The sequence below is a fragment of the Labrus bergylta genome, chromosome 12 (assembly GCF_963930695.1).
Source record: "Labrus bergylta chromosome 12, fLabBer1.1, whole genome shotgun sequence".
Classification (NCBI taxonomy): Eukaryota; Metazoa; Chordata; class Actinopteri; order Labriformes; family Labridae; genus Labrus; species Labrus bergylta.
The window spans coordinates 29,078,866-29,104,224 of NC_089206.1; the positions used below are offsets into that span (position 1 = coordinate 29,078,866).

At 38.8% G+C, this 25,359-nt stretch overlaps 2 protein-coding genes and 1 long non-coding RNA gene across 7 annotated transcripts in view; 1 reads left to right on the top strand and 2 right to left on the bottom strand.

Moving 5' to 3' along the window:
* espn (espin) overlaps positions 1-1,461 on the bottom strand; it is a 44,025-nt gene extending 42,564 nt beyond the window's left edge. For 2 of the 5 annotated variants that reach the window (XM_065961632.1, XM_065961634.1), the window contains exon 1: positions 607-1,458. In XM_065961632.1, the coding sequence (XP_065817704.1) occupies positions 607-906 (300 nt within the window). In that variant the 5' untranslated portion in view covers positions 907-1,458. Of the gene's footprint in view, positions 1-606 lie in introns of all 5 variants that reach the window. The other 3 variants (XM_065961631.1, XM_065961633.1, XM_065961635.1) reach the window with 3 other exon arrangements.
* A 3,226-nt stretch (positions 1,462-4,687) lies between these two features.
* Positions 4,688-8,579, bottom strand: LOC114920448 (uncharacterized). The gene is made up of 3 exons (XR_010667537.1): positions 8,204-8,579; positions 7,412-7,630; positions 4,688-6,767 (listed from the first exon to the last, which is right to left on the bottom strand). It is a non-coding gene; the product is annotated as an uncharacterized lncRNA (long non-coding RNA).
* Positions 8,580-15,066: 6,487 nt separating this feature from the next.
* On the top strand, positions 15,067-16,394 carry LOC109987156 (transcription factor HES-2-like). Its single transcript, XM_020638161.2, has 3 exons — positions 15,067-15,204; positions 15,311-15,494; positions 15,604-16,394. Exons 1-3 carry the CDS (start codon positions 15,115-15,117, stop codon positions 15,930-15,932), a joined length of 603 nt encoding a protein of 200 aa, XP_020493817.1. The 5' UTR covers positions 15,067-15,114; the 3' UTR covers positions 15,933-16,394.
* The last annotated feature ends 8,965 nt before the right edge of the window (positions 16,395-25,359 follow it).

Genomic DNA, 25,359 nt, shown 5'->3' on the forward strand with positions numbered 1-25,359 from the left:
TTGGGGTAGGTGTCCACTAAGAGGATAAATAGCACCCTGTTTATCACGATTTACACCACAAATATTCACAATGAGTGACAGATGTAACTGGAAAAAGACAGCAGTTTGTTAGAAAACTCTACATGTATACAGGACCAGATTAGCAAGGTGAGGAGACTACTGCTCTGTCCACAGACCAACAAAAAAATGCTCAAAGGAGCTTTTATTTTGACATGTAGCAGCCAGATTAAGTTACTTCTGTTGTAACACCAAACCATTTACTTTTCACTTCTCAGAACAAGACAGGGTGATTCTGCTTTCACAGTTTTGGAGTTCTGGGGACCAGGCTATATTGATTTGAACTGCTCTCTTTAACACTCTTTAAACCGTGTGCAATAGGTTATTTGAGACATGTGAAGTTGTCACTTTAATGCAAAAAATAAATACCGGTAATTAAAAAACAAAGTAAGCCTACAGCCAGCGTTAAATGAAAAGTTATAATGTGACCTACTCAACTGAAGCATGCTACAAGGAAGAGCGATGGCATCCAGGTCAGAGGAAGCAGAGAATTAGGCTGCTGCTGTCTGCATCACTTAAACGAAGCTAACAATAGCCCAGGTAACTCACCTCTGGCAGACATCCGCCCTGGGTCAGCAGCCACTGCAGGCAAGCCAGGTTGCCGGTGGCGGCTGCGTCATGCGCCGGGCTTGCCCCGTTGTTCGCCAGGCAGTTTCCCGGCAGTCCTGCCTCTTCCACCAGGAAACGCAAACATGCAAGTTTCCCAGCCCGGGCTGCGTGGTGGACCGGGGAAGCCCCCAGCACGTCTTTAATGTCGATGGTTAGCGCGTTCGCCGCTAGTTGCACTCTGAGAGTTTGAACGTCCCCTTGCCTCGCCGCGAGCAGCGTCCTGTCCCCCTCCACCACCATGACTGCTGCAGATTGGACCAGCCCTGCCTTCGGTTGACTGAGTAGAGCCCGATCACTTCACCGAGCGGACAAGCTCAGCATTGTAAATCATCTCAGTAACCCGGGTAATGCTGTGGGACAGCTCAGTTATCGCTCCACATCTTCCCAACACAGCCGAATGGTCAAAAGCACCACCCGTTTCCAAACACATTCATTTTACTATGCCTATATGACAACCTTTTACAGGTTAAAATAATACTCCATTATCATACGTCTCATAAGTCGTATAATTAGTCCATTATCATATCTGTGATCGATAACTAACCTGCTGCAGTCTTATCTTTCGACGATCTGTCCCAGTAAGCCTATCAGTTTCTTCTCTCTCTGGCGCCCACAGGATGCTCAGCACCTGTTGCACAAGTTTGGGATTGATTTTGTGGCCTAGAAAACTTATTTTGTTTTAATTCTGTGTTTAACTCGTTTGCTAACGCGTGTCATGTGCCTGGGAGAATAATGCGCAGTGTTTTCTACCTATAGCAGATGGCGACATGGGACTCAGCGCCTGTTAAATAATCCAGCAGGGGGAGGATCGCTGAGCTTAGGCTACAGGTTGTTGCTCTCTGGAAATCGGCTCAGAAGTTAAAGGGACAGTACGAAGTGGTTACTTAAAACTCTTCTGAAGAGAAAGTAATGAAACGTGCTTGATGATTGTCGGTCATGATAGCCCAATTGTAATTCAGATATGGACTTTTTGAACGCACGCCCAGTCTGGTTTTGCATGCAGCCTGAGCGCCATTAATTTTATATAACTGCAGTGAAACCAACATCACCGGACATCCACACTTTGCTCCCTATGCTTTGCTCACAGAAGAGCTCCATCTGGTGGCCTTTTGGAAGCCTGCATTTGTCATTGTAATGATAATTCAACTTCATGGTCAATTCTTAAATGTTTCCACAGCGCCATGATGCAGTAGGTAGTATGCTGATGTATTTATATGTAGGGCTAACTGACATGATTGTATTATTTGTTTGTAATGAGTTTAAATATTTGGAACCATTGCCAGGGTGTAGGTTTCAGATACGTTATTAAATCGTAGGTCACAGAAGCAGCATGTTACGTTTTCCCCAGCAATAATATAGAGTTGGGATTTATTTGATTGTCAAAAAGAAAAAAGAAAATAGAAACACTAAAAACACTATTCACCTAATGTAAAGAACAAAAATCAGTACAGTGATAAGATGGACTGCTGAGGTTGCCAGAACTAACACAAACTGGTATTTCCTCACAGGACCTTGATGTGATCTTGAGTTGACTTTTTTGTAAAAGATAAGGCTTCCCTTGGGTGAAATTGTGTTTGCAATAGAAGAGAGCAAATTTCTTAAATCCTGCCAAGAGAGTGAGAGAGAACAAATTACTCATGGGTAATTACATTAAATGCATTCTTCAGTAGCCTATCCTGCAGTTACTTAATTTCCACAATTGAGTATTCTTTTTGAAGTAATATCACTTTACACTTCCATACTACTCCTGAGACAGAATTTATCGCTCTAACCAGTTCTTAATGGTAGTAGTAGTAGTAGTAGTAGTAGTAGTAGTACATAAGACACATTGTAAAAATAGAGGGCCCAGTATGTTATGATGTGCTGTAGACTCAAAACATGATCGGCTCTTTAAAAATAGTTCCACCTCAAAAAACAACATCAAAATTAAGCTAGTGTTTACACTTATATCCATGAAAATATTGTGATAAAGACTCTAAATGATGTTACGCTGAATGGGACACATTTAATGGACCTAATGATGACTTCTTCTTTTCAAAGTTTTTTTTTTTGAGTAAAATTCTGAATGAAGGTGGTAACAAAGTAATGCACTGTATAGATATGTAATCATAAATGATGTCCACACACCAATAGAGGTTTAAATAACAGGAAAGTCAAAGCATACACATCAATGATTAGGTAGGTATCAAGCAAAAGCCTGCAAGTCTCATTATTTGACGTTTGACTGCAGATTGTATTTCCATTATCAGAGGTCTACATTTAAAATTCATGCTGTGTAAATTACCACACACACACACACACACACACACACACACACACACACACGATCTGTACTCAGTTCTATAAGAAATAAGGTTTAGTTAAACAAGAAGAGCAGACGTTTTGATGAAGTTGCCATTGGGATTAACTGTAATACTTGAAATCACCAAACGGTGGCAGGAAAGCTCCGCATTCATCAAGGTAGCTCCACCTGCAAAGGTGTCAAGTCATCAATTGGCAGCACGTTGATTTATTTAAATCACTACAGCTGACCCCAGCACTTTAGAACATGAAACATATCGTAAAACGAATATTTTGTGGTTTAAAAAAAGGTTAAGGCAATACCTTGTTACAAAACAATTTAACTGATTAGAAGGCTGATACATTGAAAATTTAGGGCAACTTAAATTGAAGCCACATCGAGTAATGTCTTGTTTATAACTCAATATATGTTTAACATTGTGTAATATATTACTTTAAGTTAACTTCATAATAAGAAAACTTACAGCTGCACTCTCTGATTCTTCACTGTCAGATTAAGTTGACGGACTTTCCCCTTCAGTGGCCTCTGTCAAATGGGGGGGTTGTTTCGACGAGTGGGATGTTGGAGGGGGTGGGGTTGGGGGCTTAGGTGGATGGATGGTGATATGGGCATGTCTCGTGCTCGGCGCGTGCTTCTCCGGACCATCTGTTGCACTGGTCCAACTGTCATAGACACTGCACGCGCCAAGGAGAGGGGGGAATTCCCATGAGCGGCCTGACTAATGGCCTAATTCCCCAAAGGAAATGGACAATAATAACTCCCCAGACAACTTAGGGGGGTAGCCTACCTCATCATTGTTATTATAGCCTGACGTGAACACATAGGCCTATAATGTAACTTACACGACAATTATCATGGGTCTACCAGCAGGTAGGCCAAAAAGAAATATAGCCTATATATTATAATAATTATTTCGAATCCCAGATATATTAAGTTTGATAATTATTTATATAGGAAATTGTAATATTGTGTTAACGGACAAAACTCCCTGCAGCATGCAACTGAGTCAACAATCAATAGGCCTATATTATTTTTGAGGTAATTCATATTGTGAGCTTGTTCATATAACATTAGACCTTAAAGACACAACAGATGGCATTTTGATTGCATGTTTTTGTATTTAAAGGGGAATTGTTTAAGTGGAGACCCATCTTCATTTTGTAAGTATTTTAGTTATTCATTTATTTATTAGTTGATGTTTGGTGAGTGTGGTGCAGAAATATAAAGAACATGTCTTTGTTGCAGCTGCAGCCCTGCGGATCTCCAATGAAATTTCCAACACAGGATTGTGTTGGGTAGGTGATGTAGAGTATTTTCCCAGGCTTCTTTAAAGATTTTCCCACAACTTCAAGCAATTAGAAGCTAAATCCCCACCCAAGTGGAAAGGGGCTGCCAACGGTTTTCCTACAGAGCCTGGGAAAGCTGGGATATTTCTTGCACGCGTCAGGCGTGCGACAGTTATTCAAATTAGACTCAAGGCGTCGGCCCCTTCTATTGTGCGGTCACATCTGCTGATGCGCGGGAACATTCAAACAGGGACAATTTCTGCTCAAGTTCAAGCTGTTTATAGCCAAACACACTGTCTGTTTGCATAGTTAGAAAGCCCCGAAACACATAAAACCAGTCGAATCCAGAGACATGTTGTGAAAAAAATGTGAACAATAAAAGCATTTAAAGCATATTTAAGTATTAATACTGTTCACTCTGGTCCATGTGCAATATTGGACACAGATGATCCATTTATCATTTAATGGCTAAACCAGAAGCTTCAAATATTTCAGTGAGCTGCATGGGTGTTGGTAAGGATCACTTAAAAATTGTATGGGTTTGCAAAAGTTCCGTTTTATTTTACTAGTGGGCTTTAATTATAATCATTTAAAAATACATAATACGCATTCCCTTTTTTTAAATCTAATTTTACCATTCTCTTTTAGAAAGAAACACATTTAAAACCAGGTTATGACAAATTTAAACCATTTATTTATAAGATCAGACCAGAACAGCTTCTCGCCCATCTGCAACGGTCCAACTGGTTGGCGCGTGCCATTAACTAATTACTTTCGCTTCGCTGGCCAGGGCGCGTGCTAAGAGGATGCCTCTATAGTGACTATAGACAAACCTAAACCAGCTTATTTTACCTTTCTGATCTAAAATACAACTTTATTATTAACCGTGATTAATCAGCTACAATGTCTAGCAGCCTATATGTTATCATATAAAGACTGAAATACATACACACGTTTTATATCAAAATAAGAAGCAAAAATTAAACAACAATTCAAAAAGAGCCCAGACAAAATGTATTTTATTAGGCACCTGAAAGAAGACCAGAACACACAAAGAGAGCAAGTGACTTTATTTATCCGTCCCCATCCTCCGATATAAACTTGAGTTGTATTAATTCATTTATTTTCTTTCTTTCTTTCTTTCTTTCTTTCTTTCTTTCTTTCTTTCTTTCTTTCTTTCTTTATGTCTTTTTATCTTTCTTTCTTTGTCCTCCTGCGTGTAGATTTTTGAATTGGTAAAATCTCTCATTTATCTGTAGAATTAAAATATGAAATAAAAACATCACGTGAATCGCCCACTAAAGGAGACATGAGAATTGATAGATATCCATAAATGTACTGTATGTTATTTTATGTTATTTTATATTTTATGTTACTATCCTGAATGTGATCGTTTCCTATTTAAACATTTGAAATGATAATGATGTTTTTTTATATATCAAATTTGAATCCTCATGAAGGGTCTTTACATTACACATCGTAGCTTTCAGATGGTTATGGTACCTTTAGCGTATTCTCAGCCCGATACAATGTTGTCCTTACTTTGAGAAGGTCTCTGTGTTTTCCTTTCTAATAGCTAGTCAGTTCAATTCTATTCAAATGGAAGGATGTAACCCCTCCATCACACAATGGATAAAAGATGTGATGCAGAACATCAAGCTGAGAAGAAATTCAGATGCACCCTTAATGGATCTATTAACAGATTCCATATAACCTGGGACCCATTCATGAACTAAGTGAAGAATTTATCAGGCCTTTAACTATGAACTTACATCCCCATGGTCTCTCATATGCTTAATCCCCTAATGCTTAAGAATAAAATGCCCTTTGTCTATGTGTGAGAGAGTTGTTTCATTTTGGATTTGGATGTATGGTCGTTCATAATTTTGCACTTGTTTGAACATATTAGTATTTTTCTGTTACATAAACCTATTACAAAGTGTTGAAATGTGTCTATAGGTATCCAGCAGCCTATGATGCAAAATATATATTTTTTAATATATCAAACTAGGCCTATATAATTAAATGCACTGCCTTTACTGTAGGCATATAACCTCCTGTAACTGATTTATCTTAAATTTGATTTACAATGATATTATTTACAGTAGCTGAATTCTTACCTGATTTAGACCCTTCCTCCATTTAAAAAAAAGAAACCCAAACCTTTAAAATCACAACATCAATAAACAGTCATATTTTTTTATTAAGAGGCCACTAAAGGCCGTATACTGTATATACTGTACTTACAATATCATCAATAATGTTTGCACATGTTTCTTTACTGAAGTAAGGAGCCCACATCAACATCTGGACCTAAAAATGGGCATTGTTAAAAAATGATTGCCATTACAGTACAACATTATAACAAATGAGGAGATACATATCTTATTCTTAGCTTCATCTTATTCCTTCCTTGCTTACATCTTTTGAGACTTCAGTTCGATGTCTTCTGTCCCCGTGAACTCACCATGCTGGAGTGTTGACTCTCCCACAGCGACCCAGTCACGCGTGATCTGCAGTGAGAATTTCTGCGGTCAGACTTTCTCACACTCAGGCTCATTAGCGACAGACAGACACAGGACAACTAATCTGACATGACAGCGTTATAACTACAGAGTTGAAGCAGTGACAAGGCTAAACGATTCAACACTCTGATGTTATTTATTCATGGTAAGTATGTCGGAGTGATGTTTCTCCATGTTTTTTCTTAAAATGTCATTTACAATAAGGGTATCTTTTAACCTTCACCAAATAACATAAAGCTACATCATATGGAGGAGACATTAGAGCTGTGCCCATTACAATAAATTAGATTATAGATTTACACTAGGCTACTTCTAGGTAGGCCTATCATTAAATCTGAAATAATCAAAACACTGACAGGTCACGTGTTACAGTTACAACAGATATTGCAATGTCATTACAAAGTTGTTTAATAAATATGAATATTCCTAAGCAAAGACATAGCATGCTGACATATCTCACGTATAAAGTGTTTAACATTATTATATAAAAACAGAACATTGATCTAGGTTTAGATAAGTAGCTCTGATTGCAGGAATCACGTTTAACCATTAGATTATAAACTACAGCTATGAGGCACTTTCTGAAGCAGGTATTAAAATAACAGTTTTTTTAAGGAAAAACATTTACATACCAGGATCCGACTTTGTGGCCACTGTGCCCGTCTTTAAAGCCCATGCTGCAGTACTCTTAGGTGGTTGCTGGTTGATGACTGCAGTTGTATTGAGCGCCCTTTTCCAACACGAGGTGTAGTGCTCAATGACAGAGACGCGTTCTCAATGTGGGCGGACACCTCGTTTAGACCACGCCCCCAATTGACTGGTTCTGCTCTCCTGTGCAGGACTGTGCAGGACTATGCCACAGCAAGAAAAAAGTAAAATACATATTATATAGTATTATATATGTATATAGGCTTAAACATATTAAAACAATGATTTCAAATTCTGTAAGGAAATCGTTTTTTTCACTCCCTATACTTTTCCAGGTAAACACAAGCGCTGTCTCTCTGATAAGGACAATTAAACCAATCGAAGGACAATTAGATGCATTGTTATGTTATATGATTGTTGTTAAAAGTCCAATGTACCATTCAAAATGTTTTTAAATATACCCTTTTCAAGAGAGAATGTTCCAAAAAAGTTCAGACAGAAAGGCATATCCATGATTGACTTATAAATAGCAACAATGAATTGGCCTACAACTTGAGTCACGATTATGTTTGGGCAAAACCCTTTATTCTTATTCTCTTCCATCGTTATTAGAAATTAAAATAATAAAATGTGTGATATTTTGGAACATAGAAATACTACCTTATAAGGTGTAGACTACGTTGGAAATAGCCTATGTTTTTTTCTTATGGACATTGCTGAAATAAACAATATTTAGATTTAAAAGTATTTTCATGTTTAAATAAACCACCCCCCACCTTTTAATTTCCCCCCGGAGAACTCTTAATGGTCCCTGTGTCTCTGTAACTTCAACATAATTCATCGAGGAGCAGGAAAGCCATCTGCTGCCTTTGTTCGGCCGGCTCGTGCTGTTCTCGTGCCCCTGATATGGCAGCACAATAGATCCCCCTCAATCAGAAATCCAATATTCGAAAACGCCGCCAACAAGCCTCCTGTCATCGGCCGTCCAATTGCGCTCGTGCAGCCGGGGCAGCTCCAATCCCCACTATAATATCGGTTAGAAAAATATAAAGAAATAAAAATAATTTGAGTTTAAAGTTAAAAGCATTTTCTCTATTATATAACCCACTTATCGTCTCATAAACAACCATTGAGAGTTAGAGTCTACTTGCTTTTTGAGGAGTTCTTTGAAGAGCATGACCGTAGAGTCTGTCAGAGCAGCTATTGGTGGAGACGCCCATGCGACGCTATAAGTTTACCTTTGTCAACTAGGACAAGAGCTAAACAAATAGCACCACCAGATGTGTTCTCTGTCGTACAGCTTGGCTTTTGGCTTGGTTACGATATTCAAATCCTGTCTGAGCCATCTCGCCTCTGATTTATGCAGTGTACAATTACGCAAAAAGGTTGTTCTGACTCAGAAAACGACGCCTGACTCGATGCTTTGCACTGTTATGGATTTCATTCACAAAGGAGAACAGTGACAATGCTGAAAACAGTAGTTAAGACGACTTAAAAACATTTATAATTTTTGCATGAAAACTCCGCAACCCTGGCTTAATCTAATGCGTTTTATATATATAAAACCATAAACATGTTGTGCTCTTTTTCTTTCAGCAATGATATATACTTTGTTCTTTTTCCGATTGCTTATTTCAAAAGCCACCAATGGAGTTTGATCAAAAGAAACAAATAACCTGCAGGTAGATCAAGTTTCATTTTAAGATAGAGGCTTGGATTTCTATTAAAGTGCAACATTTATGCATTATGAAGGATTTTTGATTAGTGGTGTTTCATTAAGAGAATAAAATATAACCCTCTAGAAATCTCTTGTGGTAGCGTCTCATTTATCACGTGGGCAATAGAGATGATGCTGCAGACTCGGATAAAATCAGTGACGTCAAATGGACTTCGTGCTTGAGGAAAAAAAAAAGTTTGGATTCTGGTCACTGGTGGCAGATGCTTTTTGAAAACAGCGTTGTTTTAGGCGTGGGAAGCTTCTAGGCAAATGTTGATAGGTCTTCGTTTTGCATGAGTGACAACACATCAGTGCTATTACAGAATAAAATAGTGACAAACAACGCTCTGCAAAAACATAGCTTTATATTATGCTAAAGCATTTCACTATTTTTAAATTTATTTACATACTTAAATGACCAATTTCTGTCTATGAAGTCACCCTTCTGATTTCCCTAGACACCTCAAGGCAAACAAAGATCATTTATACTTGTAACTTGTTGTGTATTTCATTGTTTATAGCTGAAGATATCAGGATACTCAATCAAAACATAAAATATCTCAGCATCATAAAAGTGCAGACACTATAGACTAATTAGGAATATTCCCTCCCTGTATGCTTTGTTGGGTAAACCTGTACACTCTAATGCAAACCAGTTCATCTGCCCTGCTGGGAGCTCTACTGGAAGATGCTTTAAGTTTACAGACTTAACAGTGCCAAAATGCAGAAAAAACTTGGGAAACTACACATCACAACAATACAACCAACGTTTACCATAACAGTGAAAATAAAAACAATTATCTCTGTTCTTAGAGGTAACACTCATGCAAAGCATTTGTACAAGCCAGCATTAGACTGTGCAGCTGTACCTCAGCCAGTATGTGAATGCATGTTAAATCCTTAATGAGCACTTTGTTGCCCTTGCTTTTGGTCAGGTTCATGGATAAGAAGAAAGAAGTTCTTCACAAAGTTTTTTTCTGTTCAGGATCCTCCTATAAGGCCTTTTCAATCTTGTGCCTATGGTTCACTTTAACTTTATAACATTGCTGTTAGTAAAAAAAGAAAAACTCCCTCCACTGATAGAGAGCCATGAAGTGTAAAGTTACAATAAACAAATCATGTGCAGCTTACAAATGGTGTTTCTGTCAAAACTTAAAAGTGTTTGAATAGTAATATTTTTTTCAACAACATTTAACCCTTGGTGAATAGTTGTGAATATATGTATGGTGAGACAGAGTACCTGTGCCAAATCTGCATCCATATACTATCAGTCACTGAAGGTTTGTGCAATTTGAAATGACTTAAAGTTTGGGAGCTAGTCATACAAGTAGAAAGGAATTTTTTTTTGTGTTTTTTGTGTTTTTAACGTCAATTTTATCGTTGTGTTGTTACTTTGTTGTTTTTATCTCTGCTTTGTAAGGTGACCTTGAGAGTTTTAAAAGGCACCTTTATAAATAAAATGTATTATTATTATTATTATTATTATTATTATTATTATTATTATATGAGTTCCCTTCATTGTCTGTGTTGCTTGTGTCAAATTCAAGCAAAACTGCAACAAAATGGTTTTGGAATTGGGTTGAACATGGCTGAGCTTTTTCAGCTGGGTGCTCAGTTACATGTTTGTTTTTTTATCAATTTGCTGTAAAATCAGTTTGTCTGTGGGTCTGTAATTAATGTGCAGCTGGAGAAGAAATTTTACAGGAAAGAAAATCTCAGGGGGGAAAATGTTGCATTATAGTTTCAGCACAAAACCAACAAGAGAATAGCCTGAATGGATTATCTAAGTCTGGATGATTGTGTACACAAGTCCTCTTTCCTTCAAGAACCAGTTACACTGTACATCTCTTTGTGTATGTCTCCAAACACAGACAGTAATGAGAAACAAGCACAGACCAGAGATCATTTGTGTTAGTATATGGAATAACCCTTTGTTTCCTTTGCTTAGATTTTCTTATCTTCTTTCATCTTATCTTAAGGATTTGGGAAATAAGGAAGTATAAGTCTTCATGACACATTCCATTACTGCCCATCAGTAACATAGTATTTTCAGATGAAGAATGGGCCGAACACAAACAATTAACACCCATCTCAAGCGGCTGTGGCTCAGTTGGTAGAGTCGTCATCTCTCAACCGGAAGGTCAAGGGTTTCGATCCCCAGCTCCTGCAGCCACACTTAACTCCAAATTGCTCCCTCTGCTTTGTCAATGGTGTATGAATGCATATGAATGGGATTAGTTAAGTCTGATGGTCTCTCTACAAAGCAACCTCTACCATCAGGGTGTGAATGTGTAGGTGTGACCTGCAGTGTAAAAGTGCTTCGAGCAATCAGAAGACTAGAAAAGTCCATTTACCATTTAACTGGATTTTAAGAACATACAGTGTAGTATACTGTGTATATATGTATAACAACACCAGCACTACATCACTTCCTAATGTGCCAGAAACACGCATATGTAACAATGATAAAGGAACAGTTCATTACTTCTTATGAGAATGTAAGTAGTTATAAGGTTCTAGAGTTCCTGTTATTGTTTACAAAATAACAAAACTGAGGATTTTGCCAAACCTGTGCACCTTAAATGAACATGTAATGTTTGTTATAACTGAATAATCCCCAATAAGAATATCTCAATATTGAATTGCTCACCTCCAAAGTAATAGAGCCAGTTTCTTCAATATTTATCTCTGAAGAATCAAACCAAGTGAGACAAAACTATTATCATAATGTCATTATGATTACGTCCTTAAGAACTATTTTGACTACGGTATGTGACAGACGAATACTGTTCTAAGTATCACCGATATTTTTCCCCAAAAAATCTTTCTAACTAACCTTTACAAAAACCTCCACGTGTCTTATTATTCTGCTTCAACACAAAAATACAAAGTCAAATTGCGTCCCAATGAGCCAGTAATAGCATAAAGTTTCACGTTATATATTTTAATATATAAGAACATTGTTTAAATACAGTCTCCTTTCGACTTATGAAAATAATTTAAAGATACACCTTTAAGATAAGACTTTCTTTCACTGACTAGACGCGTCCACAAATAGCCATAAATGAAGAATCTCACCAGAGTAATTTCGTTTTCCAAATGTAAAGTCTCGTTCAAGGATACATAAGGAGAACATAAGGAGGACATAAGGAGAATAAACGTTATTATTGTCCTCAGAGTTAATTTTTTGTTATTAAGAATGTGATTTGGAAGCTGCGGTAGAAAAACCCAACACAAGTTCAACATGAACTAATGTTGAAATACTACAATACTTACATAATTTAAACAATTGTGTTTTTATAGCCTACCTCAATGAAAAAGGTTTATTCTACATTTAAAGGTTCTATCTTATGATACATATAACATATAGAAAATAGAATATTGAAAATTGATTATAAACTAGGATCCTGAAACTCCACCAAACCTAACATGTTTTTTTCAATGTTTGCGTCAGTACAGACGCTTCAGTGTGATGCGGATCATGTTGGCGTAGAATTCGGCTTGGGATGCCAGACATCCTTTCAGCCAGCTGCAATCAAAATTTGAAAGCTGGAAACCTTCGAGGGTCTGGAAGCTTCCACGTAACCGCAAGAGGAGACGATCACCTTCAACAAGGCAGAGAGCCGTGGCCGCTTCTTTGTTCACGCATCAATAAACGTGCGCAGGCTCCATCTGTCTGAACTGTGGCTCGTGTCAGCCTCATGCCGTTTATGCGACCAGATACACATCCATCAGTTTCTCAACTATAAACCTAACACTTATGATTGAAGATGTTGCCTGGGGGGAAATATAGCCTTTAAGTGGGAGAAAGGAAACACCGATATACTGTATGGGAAATACAAGATGTATTTCGCCCACTTTTTTGCTCTACAGGTTGGCGATGTTTTCCATCATTCTTATGAATAGAATAAAACAAATTGCCATTTTCAACCGGTTTATAGTCTGATCAAAAAAGATAAAAGTCAGTCAATTGTATAGCCTCTATAGTTAAACTAGAAGAAACTCAGAGGCTAATCATATCCCTGTCCAACAGAGTTGCCAAAATTGTCTTGGTGAGTGTACTTTTCTACAGATTTTAACAAAGGATCCCTGTGCTCTCACCCTGCACAGATGGATACCCACGCTAAAACTAGGACAAAAAAGGTCCCAACCGAAGCCTGTCTTGGACTTTTTTTTTGTCTTATCTCGAAGGGCCAGTTCCCAGACTGGACCTGATGGCAGTTATTTGGGGCCCCATGGGGCAGGACGCGTGCAAACTGCGCATCTTTAATGCTTGGAAAAAAAGGAGGCTCAAAACCTTCAAGCTACAGCAGAGCAGCTTGCCACCGGGTCGCAGTTTCATCCTTCATTCTTAAATTCTTCCCTGAACAAGTCCGTGCGTAAAAGTTGTGCGTAACGCGTTGAAAGACGATTTTTCAGCACAAAATGATCAATAACAAAAAAATGTTTAAAAGATATTTAACAACTGGCTACATCTTCATTTTCAAAATAACAGTTCAAAGTATTTTATATGAGCACTATTTATTCTTCCAGTATGTTGACGTGCATTCTCGTTTTCACTTTGTTTGATTCTTATAAGATAGTATGAAATGCGTTGTTGTGTTTGTGGGCTTTCACCCAAGTTTCCCTCCAAAACCCCCACGCTGATGGTGAAGGGACAGTAGATCAGGGATCGGGATGCTGATGGAAGCAGCAGCAGAGTGGTGCAGCAGGGGTGGGTGGAGACGGAAGAAGAGAGGGAAGTGGGGGGGGGGGGGGTGGGGTTGTTCCCATCTGTTGCAGGGTTGTGGCGCGTGCCGAACGCGTGAATCCTACTGGCAGCTCGCTGCACTCTTTGGTTTAATACTCAGCCGCAGTGATGTAATAAAATCAATTTTCAAGTGGTTAAAATAAATTGTATTTCTTTAAATATATATGTATTACTGTTTATAACATTAAATATGGTTTTTGCAGCTGGAGATTTTATAAGGATGACTCGCTGTAAAAGACGTCTACAGACTTGTTCTAGTAGCGATAAACGTGATCTCTCTGCAGTGAAATCCGACTTGTTGACCGCGTGACTGTTTTGTCACACAGACACGCAGATGTAGGCACCTCTGTGTCTGAGTTGAAAGTAGTCGACGTCACTTTGTCTCCTCCTACACTGCTCCAGGTTGTTGAAATTGGAAACAAGCTGCTGATGGTTCACAAGCAGATGTTAATGCTTACATGGCGTCGCTTGGGTTTCTGTTTTATTAATTTTATGAAAAGATTAGTCCTGTTACCCCACAATCACTCATCTGGTTCTGTTTTTCCTTTGTTGTGGGGGAAGGCAAGTCAAGGATATAGGCATAGATTAATAGAATAAATATACGTATTTCGGTCTTTTAAAAAAAGTTTTTCAAGAAATCATGTATTATATTGCAACAATACTTTCATTGTCTCAGCTACAATGATCATTTCAAGTTTTGCTGCTCGTTTGCAGTGAGATTTGAATGCACGCCATTCAGAATAATAAACAGAAGTAGGCTAAACAAAGGATAATCAATTTAATGACAACGCAAGACGAAAAATAGAAGCAACACTTGCTTTAGAGAATGGCGAAAAAAAACGCTATCCGATAGGCCATTGCCTTTAAGTGGGAGAAAAGAAACACCGTTATATGGCTTTGTGCGTAATTAGATCTTGGGTCAATGTTAAAGCTTTACATTTGAAACGCACTAAAAAGAAAACATCATAACGAAACTCCGCATACCAGCGGTATTCGCGGGAGACCATGAGGACCAGATGGTCCCACGGGAGCTCCCCTCATCTCCCAGAGGCATTGCCCCCCCCGTCAGACCCCTTGCATGATGGCTTGTGTTCCCTCCCCTCCGACGCGCCGGAGACACATAAATAGGAGGCTCCGCAGCTCTGAGGCACACTTCAGCTCAGCTGCTCCAAGAGCAAGACTGTCTTCTAAAAAGCACATCAGTAACAACAGCAAACGAAATGAGTCCCAGCATCACTGCCGAGGCCACCCAGCCTCTCCCTGCCAGGTCCACCGTGGCCCAGAGAAAACAGGCCAACGAACTGAGAAAGGTAAGAGAAAGAGAAACACTTGAGAGCTTTGTGTTTCTGAAAATGTTTTCTGATTTGACTTTTTTAAGTGCGGCTGAATAACTGATTTTCCAATTATTTCCTCTAGACTCTTAAACCCTTACTGGAGAAGAGAAGGCGTGCTCGCATCAACGACAGCCTCAGTCACATGAAAAGCCTGATTCTTCCTCTGGTTGGCAAAGATAACGCTCGCTACTCCAAGCTGGAGAAAGCTGATATTCTGGAAATGACCGTCCGTTTCCTCAGAGACCTTCCCTCTACTCCTGTCAAAGGTGAGCACATTCTCCTGAGCTGCGATGTAGTACTGCACAAATTATCTTATTTGAGGTTGAAAGTTACACAATAAATACAAGCCACTAATCAACTTCTTTCTCCCTTCAGACTCCGCAGAGAGTTACAGAGAAGGCTACAAAGCCTGCCTCCAGCGCATCTCCGCTCTGCTACCCACAACGAGCTTGGATCAGGACACGTGCCAGCGGGTGAACGAGTTCGTCCAGCAGTCAACTTCTGCGAACGTAACCCCAACATGCCTGAACTGCTGTGCTCAGAGCTCCAGGACCTTCCCTCAGATCCAGCAGAGACTCCTGAGCCTCAAATCCAGCTTCAGCACCAGACTGGAGAGCCAGTCCCGCAGCAGCAGCGCAGTGGCTCCCAGCCGCGCGCAGCCAGTCCCGCAGGCTGTCAGCGCGGCCATGTGGAGACCCTGGTAGATTAGTTGGACATTTATCTCATGTGTGTTATTTATTTTGTGTGTACCTATGATTATCATGTTCCTATAACCGTAGTCATATAATTAAGAATCGTTGGAGTTGCTATATAATGAATGAATTCAGCATTTGTCTCATGGTGGCTTTAAAGTCAGAGAAGAAATGAGCACAGGTCTTAGGCACAGGTCTATGAACGTTTTAAATGCAATCCTCTTTGGGGTTTCAAAGATATGGGTTGTTGTCAACACTTTTGTAAAACCCCAAGGGTTGTTTTGTTTAAGGTTTGCACGATGGACTTATTAATTACTATAATTATTAGTATTTGGTCTGTGCAAAAGAATAGTCTGTAAACACTATGTGTTAAAATTTGTTCTATAATATTCATTCACATCTCATATGGAAAAACATGTTTGTGAAATTCCTGATGTTTTGTCATTGGTAAAGTTTTCCAATAAATATACATGAATTGAAGACGTTTGTGTTGTTTGATCTTTGACTTTGTTGTGGTTTAAGGATCTCAACTTCAAAAATAAAAACCCCAGAGCTTCATGAGATGAATCTCACTTTTTATGAGAGCAGTGTAAAAAGGCGCGCAAACGCATAAAGCCACAAGTCCGCTGAGCCCATTGATGCTGATGAGCAGCTGCTCTATTGTTGCTGATGTGAGGCGCCTCTCAAATTGCCGCCAAATCGGTGGGAAGAAGTTGGACTGGTGGTGTGAGGGGACACACACAGAGACGAAGGCATTCTTCAATTACAATAAAAGATTTGACATAACCCCAAACCCACATTTGTGTCTCAGTAGATTCGTTTGTAGCAGGCATGGAAAAATGATTTAGACTATTATACACCTCCCTTTATAATAAAGCCATAGCCATAAATAGTGCCAGTATCTCTGTAATATTTGACTATACATCCTGAATATTACACATTTTTGAACGTTACTAAAATCATTTTGTTTAACCTTCATTTATATTTGAAAATGTATTATTTCGGCTACATTGGCACAAATGAAGTATAAAACAATAATTAAACATGCCTCCCCATCCTCAGATGAAAGTCCTACTCAAACACCTCTCTCATTGAACATTTAAACATGGATTTAATCTAGTAGATGGCTGCTGGGTATACTCTACATAACAAAATATAGGCCTAAATGTCCGTGAGCTTTACACTTTGCACAAAAAAAAATATTCTCTTGTTCATTCTCATTTAATTACATCATGTTAATAGGACATTTAGAAGACCATTCTAATACTTAACTTCTTCTAGATTTATTGAGCTTTGATTGGTTGCTCAATAATATTTAGGTTTATAACTTCTGATATAAGATTCTGGTATCCTAAATGCATTAAGGCATCTTACAAAGTGTTAATATTTTATGGTCATAACTGTTCTGAAGAGAAACATCGATTTTGCTTTCTTTGGCTTTTATGATTTTACCTTATCTTTAAAATTGTATATGCTCAGTTGGCAATGCAGCAGAGAGCATCGTGTTTATTTAAAATCCCATTATTGGTGCATTCATGGATGGTAAGCTACAACTTCCAGGATTTGAACCTTAACATTTTGAATGCAATAAACAAATTCAGAGGATCCTAATTAGAGCATTGGCGATTGAATATTGTTTATGCACTGTCTATTGGCAGAACAGTAATAAGTCATGGATGTTGGAGAATTACTGAATAGACCATCAACAGATGGGAACCGTTTCTATATATATTATATACCTCAAACACATTTTGGGTGTCTTTGTTGACTGTCAGATTGAGATGAACATGAACCAGTGGTTCATAATCAAATAGGAAGTGTATATCAAAACTGATGGTATTACAAGGAAGATGTTTGGTAAAAATGGGTTTACAGATCATAAGTTATGGTCCTTTAAACATTAATTTCAATCTATCTGGCTGTTGTGTTCATGTGGTCTGTACAACTGTAAAAAATGTATTTTTAAATCCAAACACACGACAGCCCTATGCCCTTGATTTATTTGTTTTCAATAGTCTTTGCCTTGACTGGTGTCACAATGTGTAACATAACAATAAAGGAGTCCAAGTAAAGTCATTTACCAAAACTGTCAAATCAAATAATCAATGGAGGATGTAGCAAGAATATTGGAATTGAAAGTACTGCATGGATGTTTGGTTGATACATGTAGACACTGTGTATTTAAGCCTACAAATCTAAAAAAAAACACAACTGATACACAAACTGGAACATGTTCAGTGGTGAGCCACCCTCAAGCTCAAGCACCTGTGTACAAATAATGCTGTGCTTTCATTACTCCTTAGTACTTTCACACTGAATCTACAACAACATAAAATTGGTGTCCCTGTGTGTGGTTTTATGCTGCACTATGGAGCTGAATAAACATGTGATGTGTGTAAACACACAGCGAGAGATTCACATACACACACACTCACCAATGCACACACATACAGCACTGTTCCAACTTCCTAGCTCCACTATTTTCTAGTGATCCTCCAATGGCAGCCCCAGGGTTGGACGTCTTGGTCCCACCATCATGCCTCACTTTTAGACTGCAGGCGAGGCACTACAGGGGCGCAAAGGCCGCCTCTTGAACTGGAAGAACAAAAAGGGCTATTTATTCAAGTATTTGCACTGACTTCAGGCAACCAGAAATAGAAAAAAATATAAATTCTCCCAGGACATTTGGTTCACTCACATTGTCTGCTAACAACAGCAGTTGGTCTCCTGCTGACTTCAACCACTTTAGCCAAAAAGGAAACACATGGTTCACACCCACAGACATCACCACTCACCAATTACATGCACCACTTACATGCAACAGTACACAGTTAAATATTGACAAACTACAATGGTATTAGGCCAGACTGGTCAAAAATACCAAAGTAAGTTCTCCATTTGTTGCACTAAGGCCGGATTTCACTTTACTTAAAGGCTATCCTCACATAAGAACCTCCATTTGTCATGAACTAATGGAGGGGATGTGAAGAAAAGAGAGCTTTGCAAAGGTTATACTTGAAGCCAGAGTTCTTTATTTAAACTTTTAAAAGTAGCAATGGGGTGTGTAGTCAGTCAAATATATTAATACAGCACATTAAAAACTGTAGCAGCGGACCACAGTGCTGTACAATGCATTAAATACAAATTAAATAAAAGCTAAAGCAGTGAGACATAAACAAACAACATGGAAAGATAGAAAAAAACAGAACATCTAGTCAGGACAATGGGATTCAAATGCTAAACATCTAAAAGGACGTTTTGAGGTGACACTTGAGGGGGCAGACCTGATCGAGTTATAGGTAAATGAAATCAGTGCATTTGTTGGGTTGAAGTGCAATAGGGGTATTTGCTAACAAAAAAGAAAAGAAAAAGAAAGAAGATGTGCATAAAGACTGCAATTAAAAGAAAATCAAACAAGTCAATGAGCACACTTTTACTGTGTGCGAGTACAATCACATATAGGAAATATAGTTTGCTCATTTTGTCCCTGTCTAGAATATAGTGCGACATGACACTCTTTTATCAATTTTCAATGACACCAATGGTAGATCCAAAGACAATAAATCCAGTCTTTTGTATTAACAAAATGTCCTACATAAAACAAAAACATTTTTAATATTTTCTTTTAAACATTGGCAATACAATTGTTCATCATCACAAATACATCAGACTGGTTGTACTTATATGGCCCTGTAGTTCTGGATGTATCGTGACTGCATGTGAGAGAAGTTATGTTTTTGTGGTGTAATGAAGCTGTGCTTATATTGTGAGAGACAACAGTAACAGAAAGGGATGCTTGCTATATGATGGGGGATTGTAGTGACCAGATGGAGGATAGGGGCCCTATAGGGTTGATAAAGAGACACTGTTTTGGGTGTGGCATAAAGGAGTCAAGGGATGCAGGGGATACTGGAAGTCAAAGCCACTCCATATAAGAGACTTGAGTTTAATTCCTTGTGCCCCAGAGGGGACTGGGGAGGGGATGGGATGTAGGCCTGGGTACTAGGACTAACTCACTGGAATGACAATTAAGAGTAACCTCTATATCAGAGGCTCTGGGCACTTGGGGTGATTATTGGAAATTACCGGATAAGAATGAAATGCATTGAAAGAGACTTGATTGAGATTGAGATGAGTTGAGATTTGATTATGCTTTTGTATATCTGTTCATTTTGTGAGCTTGCTTTCTGTAAAGTGTGTGCATCAGTGGCTAAAACATATTGATAAAGTGTGATGTGAGTAACTGTAACTGCATTAAAGTCATCTATGGGTCAAGGGGATTTTACTTTGTGGCATTTGGATATATATAATCAATGTGGTTAGACTCGTTATGAATTAACATATTTCAATCAGGAGAGACAAGCAAATTAAGAAAATATTATTGTTGTTTTGTGATCAATGGATTTGTTAGGAGCAGCTGCGGAAAAAATGCCCCACTGGAGTCTTGACGCTGATGGTGGTGTTGGTGCTGGTGATGACTTTTCTGAGATCAAATGGATGATGATTTGATGGCTGATGATTCTGCAAAGACTGGACAAGGGCATTTATAACAGCTCCATATTGGAACTGGAGTGAAGAAAGAGCAGAATTGGGATGTAGATGGCCCCGCATGTACAACAGCTTTGGTCCTCCAGACGGGAGGCTGAATCCAAACTGTGGCTCCTTCCCCACATGCCATTCCCCACTCTCTCTCCCCCAATGTCCTACTCTATGCATTGTCCTGTCAGATCCTGTCAGGGGCAGCTGTGGCTCAGTTGGTAGAGTCGTCTATCAACCAGAAGGTCCCCAGCTCCTGCAGCAACATGTCCGATGTGTCCTCGGGCAAGACACTTAAACCCAAATTGCTCCCTTTGCTTCGTTGGCGGCGTATGAATGGGATTAGTTACTTCTGATGGATGATACTACATAACAACCGCTGCCATCAGTGTGTGAGTGGATATGAATGGTTAGGTGTGACATGCGATGTACAGAAGACTAGAAAAGCGCTATACTAGCTCAAATCCATTTACCATGAAGGCAAAAAGCCTTAAAATATTTTTTTTAATGAGAGGAGACGGATGATTTTCTAAGAAGAGGAAGTGACACCAAGCTTTTGGATAGATGAGACCATCTATCGAGACAGCCCAATGACCGAGACAACAGCTGCTTCCACACATACACAAAATTCATTAAAATGTTCTGAAATTTTCAGAGTGAGCAACAGTAAACGCAAACGGCTAAATTTAAACGGCTAATTAATAACCTGGCTTTATCAGATCTTTACAGCCAGCCCCCAAGTAAAATGTTCTGTGTGAAATCGGGCTGAGTCGATGTGTGAACGCAACGAGTAATATTCAGGAAAATTCACTGCAGGTGAGAGAGATGATGACGTTTATGTCCTGTGAGTGGTTTTACCTTTGTTAACTCAATGAAGCTGCTTCATAGCCTTTGTGCTTGCCAGGATGTTCTTTTCCCACACAACAATGAAAACGTCCAATTACATCTAGCATTGGTAAAGCCAAATAAAGAAAAAAAGAAATCATAGTGTCAACTTCCTTTGCTTCTTTAAGAAGATTTCAGGGGAAGACTATTCTAAAGTTTTTTATTTCAGTTTTCAGTAGTTCTTGTGTGAAATTGATGTATGACTGCAGGGAATTTAGGACATTTGAGAAAACATGCATGAAAAGGATGAATGAAAAATTCTCAACAACTGTAAATGCAAGATTTGGTTTTCCTGACTTAAGTATGCTAGAGCTTAATTTCTCATCAGCCGTTTTAAAAGTGTGATTCTGCATCAGTGACGACGCTCCACTGTTATTAAAAATCAGATATGCACCCACACACAGCGCTGCTCTCTCCCACTGGCTCAATCGATCCCGTCTCGGCCCTGTAACGCCTCTTTTACCACCTCCAAAGCTCAAGGCTCAAGGTGGGATCACTCCAACCCACCATTAGACTTCTGTAACATTCATAGTGAAGGAGAACTGTCACAGGGGTGTTGATATAGCCTTGAATCTGCAGGCTGATTAGATGAAATGACCGGCAAAGTTGAGATCTTCTGCTTGGGTCTGTTAGTGTCCATACAATGTTTAATGCCTTTAAGGGTAGCCATGGTGATGATGAACCCATGTAATGTAATTGTCTATTTTTTCTGAATACTTTGTATGTGGCCCTGTTTTGCAGTTGGGATGATTTTAGAGGAATTAACTAAAATGATAGGGGCATGGTTTGTCTGGCCCAATTAGACATGGGCTGTTGTTGGTAATTGTTTTAGGGTACAATGATTGTTTGATGGACTTTTTTGTTGTCAGCAAGTTGTCTTTTTTCTTCCAATGTATATTGCTTTCTGTTTGGATTGAAGATTTTGGATCATTATTGGGAAAAGTGATGATATTTGGACACCTGTCTGACACCTCTATTGACAGATTATACAACGTCTGCCTGTGTGATTTTCATTTTTTTTGTATTTTCTTGTCTGACTGGGACATCTGAGATCCCACAAAAATGATGCACAAACCTACCATGTAGAGCAGATGCTATAGGGCAACAGTTGTCATCCCAACAATTAGTAAAGGTGTATATTAAAGTCCTTCTATCGACCTTACACACAAACTAGTGCCAACTATGTTTTGAATCTTTAGGGGAAACCAAATTCTGGCCTGGATTATGGACTACTGACTCTGTGAAGCCAATGAGGTCCACTTAACTCCATCATCACTGACAATAAAAATACAAGCAGCAGGGTTGGAAAAACTGAGAGAGCTGCAGGATGGAATGTATTTCTCTAGTGAAAGTTCAGTCAGGAAGACTCTATTGTGCATGCTTGTTATATTATTATCCTTCAGTCATGCTCACTCATTTTCTTGTGATTATCAGCTGTTTACATCACCTGGTAAATGGAATGGACTTGAGTTTGTTTAGCGCTTTTCTATTTTTCAGACTACTCAAAGCGCTTTTACACCACATGTCACACCTACACATTCATACCCATTCACACACTGATGGTAGTGGTTCCTATGTAGTGAGACCATCAGTAGTAACTGATCCCATTTAAACACATTCATCCACCGCTGACGAAGCAGCGGGAGCAATTCGGGGTTAAGTGTCTTGCCAAAGGACACAGCGGACATGTTGTTGCAGAAACAGGGTATCGAACCTTCCGGTTGAGAGACGACAACTCTACCAACTGAGCCACATCCGCCCCAATAGTAATGCTCCACTCCCTTATTGTTAGCCTATCATATTGCTGCTGTCTTTTTAAAATATAGCTTTCGCTTCCACTAGTTAATTTATGTATGCCATCGTTATGTTCGACCCTCCACTTCCTCATCACCACCAGTCCTTCGTCGTTTCATTACCGTCTTTTTCCCATCAGCCTTTGTCCAGTCAACCCTGGTCTTCACAGTTTGGTCAGCCTCTTGATCCTTTCAGCCTCAGATGACATCTTCAGCTGTTCCCGTCAACCCCATTCTTCAGTTAAATCATCATTCAACCCATCAGCTTCAGATGACATCATCAACCATCTTCTCATCAACCGCAGTCTTGACAGTTCAATCAGCTTCTTCATCTCATACGCCCGGACGACATCATCAGCTAACGCCTCCACCACCAGTGTCCGGACTCCATTGAGGGTAGAGCTTTCAACCACCCTGTCTCCCATAGAGTTCAAGTGCCAAAGATTCTCTGACACTCATTCTATATCACATGTAACATGTAACATGTAAAAAAAACACATTTACTTGTCTCTCCTGCTTGAACAGAGTGTAAAGGGTATTGAGAAGCTGCAGATTGTTTAAAAGGCATATTCACGGTTGAGAATAAGCAAAAATATGGTAATTAGAAGTTCACCATCTTTTCAAATGTCTTTCACCAGTTCTGTAATATATTACAAATTGCTAAAATAAGAATAAGAAGATAATAAGAATGAATGTGTTTAACTTTAAAGACACAAAAAAGTTCAGAAATGTAACCCATGGCTGATTTATTTATTTGTAACAGGTGGGAAGCCTGAATTTCGGAATTTCATTTGACTTTTTATACAATCAAGTAAGAATTGTGGTTATTATTGAAAAAGAAAAAAACAACTCGTGCATCATAAAGGAACAATGTCAGACAGACTACACAAAATTTCCAACAAATAAATAAACTCTGCCCAAGCACACTGATGCTAGAGGTTGGAGAGGGGGGTGGAGGGCTATCCACAACCATATGGAGCATTGAGCCAGAGCGAAAAATCAGCCAGCCAGAAGACAAAGCCCTACTGCATAACATTTTGGCTGTAAAAAAAAATAGGTGGTCTCTGGTCATTCTAATCCCAATTCCCATCATAAAATATTTCACATCTGTATACATTTGTGGCTGAAATGCTTGTTATACTGGCTTTTACCAATTTGTTTAGAATTATGATGAAGCAGGACAAATCTGCTTTGTATTTTCCCCCTGATTACTGTATGTTTTACAGCAAGAAGCGTGTTGATTTCGTAGGGATTGGAGGTTCAGAGTTCAGGGCATGTTCTTGCAATCTGAAAAACAATCTGTTTCTCACCTTCATATCATTTTTACCACCAACAGATAGCAAAATAAAGCTTTATGGTAAATAAATGCAACTGTATGTGTTCAAGTGTCTTTTACGGGGATGGTTTGAATATTCAAGGAAGGTGAAGAGAGGTAACCCAAACAATATCATAGATCTAAACATGTTTAACAGAAATCTTGAGGTGTGTAAAAGGAGGCATTTTGGAGGCAGGGAATTGTCTAAAGAAAGCTGAAGCATCATTGAAATGATAAGATCCTAATATAGGATTTGGAGTCTGATCTAGGTTTCTTGGCCACATACTTTTGGTTTTGCCCTTTCTCTCCTTTATTGTTTAATTTGTGTTAGTGTAGTATGGTGGTAGTCTTTAAATTAGAAAGTAATAACATTGCTATAAATTGTGTTTTTGCTTCTATTTGTATTGTTTGATTATGACTGGTGATGATAAAATACATATACCAAGTCCAGCTGGTCCATGATGCTCTCTTGATCAAGTTTTAAAGTTTATACATATGAAAGTTTTCTGTTAAAAGGTGGAGCGAGGGTCTCCCAGTTTGATGCTGTTCACTCTCACAGAGAAAGATTGTTATTTCACATGTTTTCTCAACACTTGATATAGGCTACATGTAGGCTATTTGTAATCTTGTCACTTTTTTTGTTGGTTAATTTCAATAATTTCTCACATCAAAACATTAAATTGACTAAATCATGCTTTTTTTTCTAGAATTCTGCTTTCACTGCTAAGGAGGCAAAATGTATGATCAAGTACAAGCACCATGAATTGAACTTTTGCTCAGCACAGTACAGCGTCAGCAAACACAGTTAAGTGTCTTGCCCAAGGACACATCGGACACTTGGCCAGCTCGGGATTGAACACTTGACCTTCTGGTTGAGAAGCGACGACTCTACCAATTGAGCCACTGCTGC

Excerpts from the sequence above, each read along its gene's own strand:
- LOC109987156 (XM_020638161.2), top strand. The coding sequence starts at position 15,115 with ATGAGTCCCAGCATCACTGCCGAGGCCACCCAGCCTCTCCCTGCCAGG. Across the intron at positions 15,205-15,310 it reads AGGCCAACGAACTGAGAAAG|ACTCTTAAACCCTTACTGGA; the intron begins GTAAGAGAAAGA and ends TATTTCCTCTAG. Across the intron at positions 15,495-15,603 it reads TCCCTCTACTCCTGTCAAAG|ACTCCGCAGAGAGTTACAGA; the intron begins GTGAGCACATTC and ends TTCTCCCTTCAG.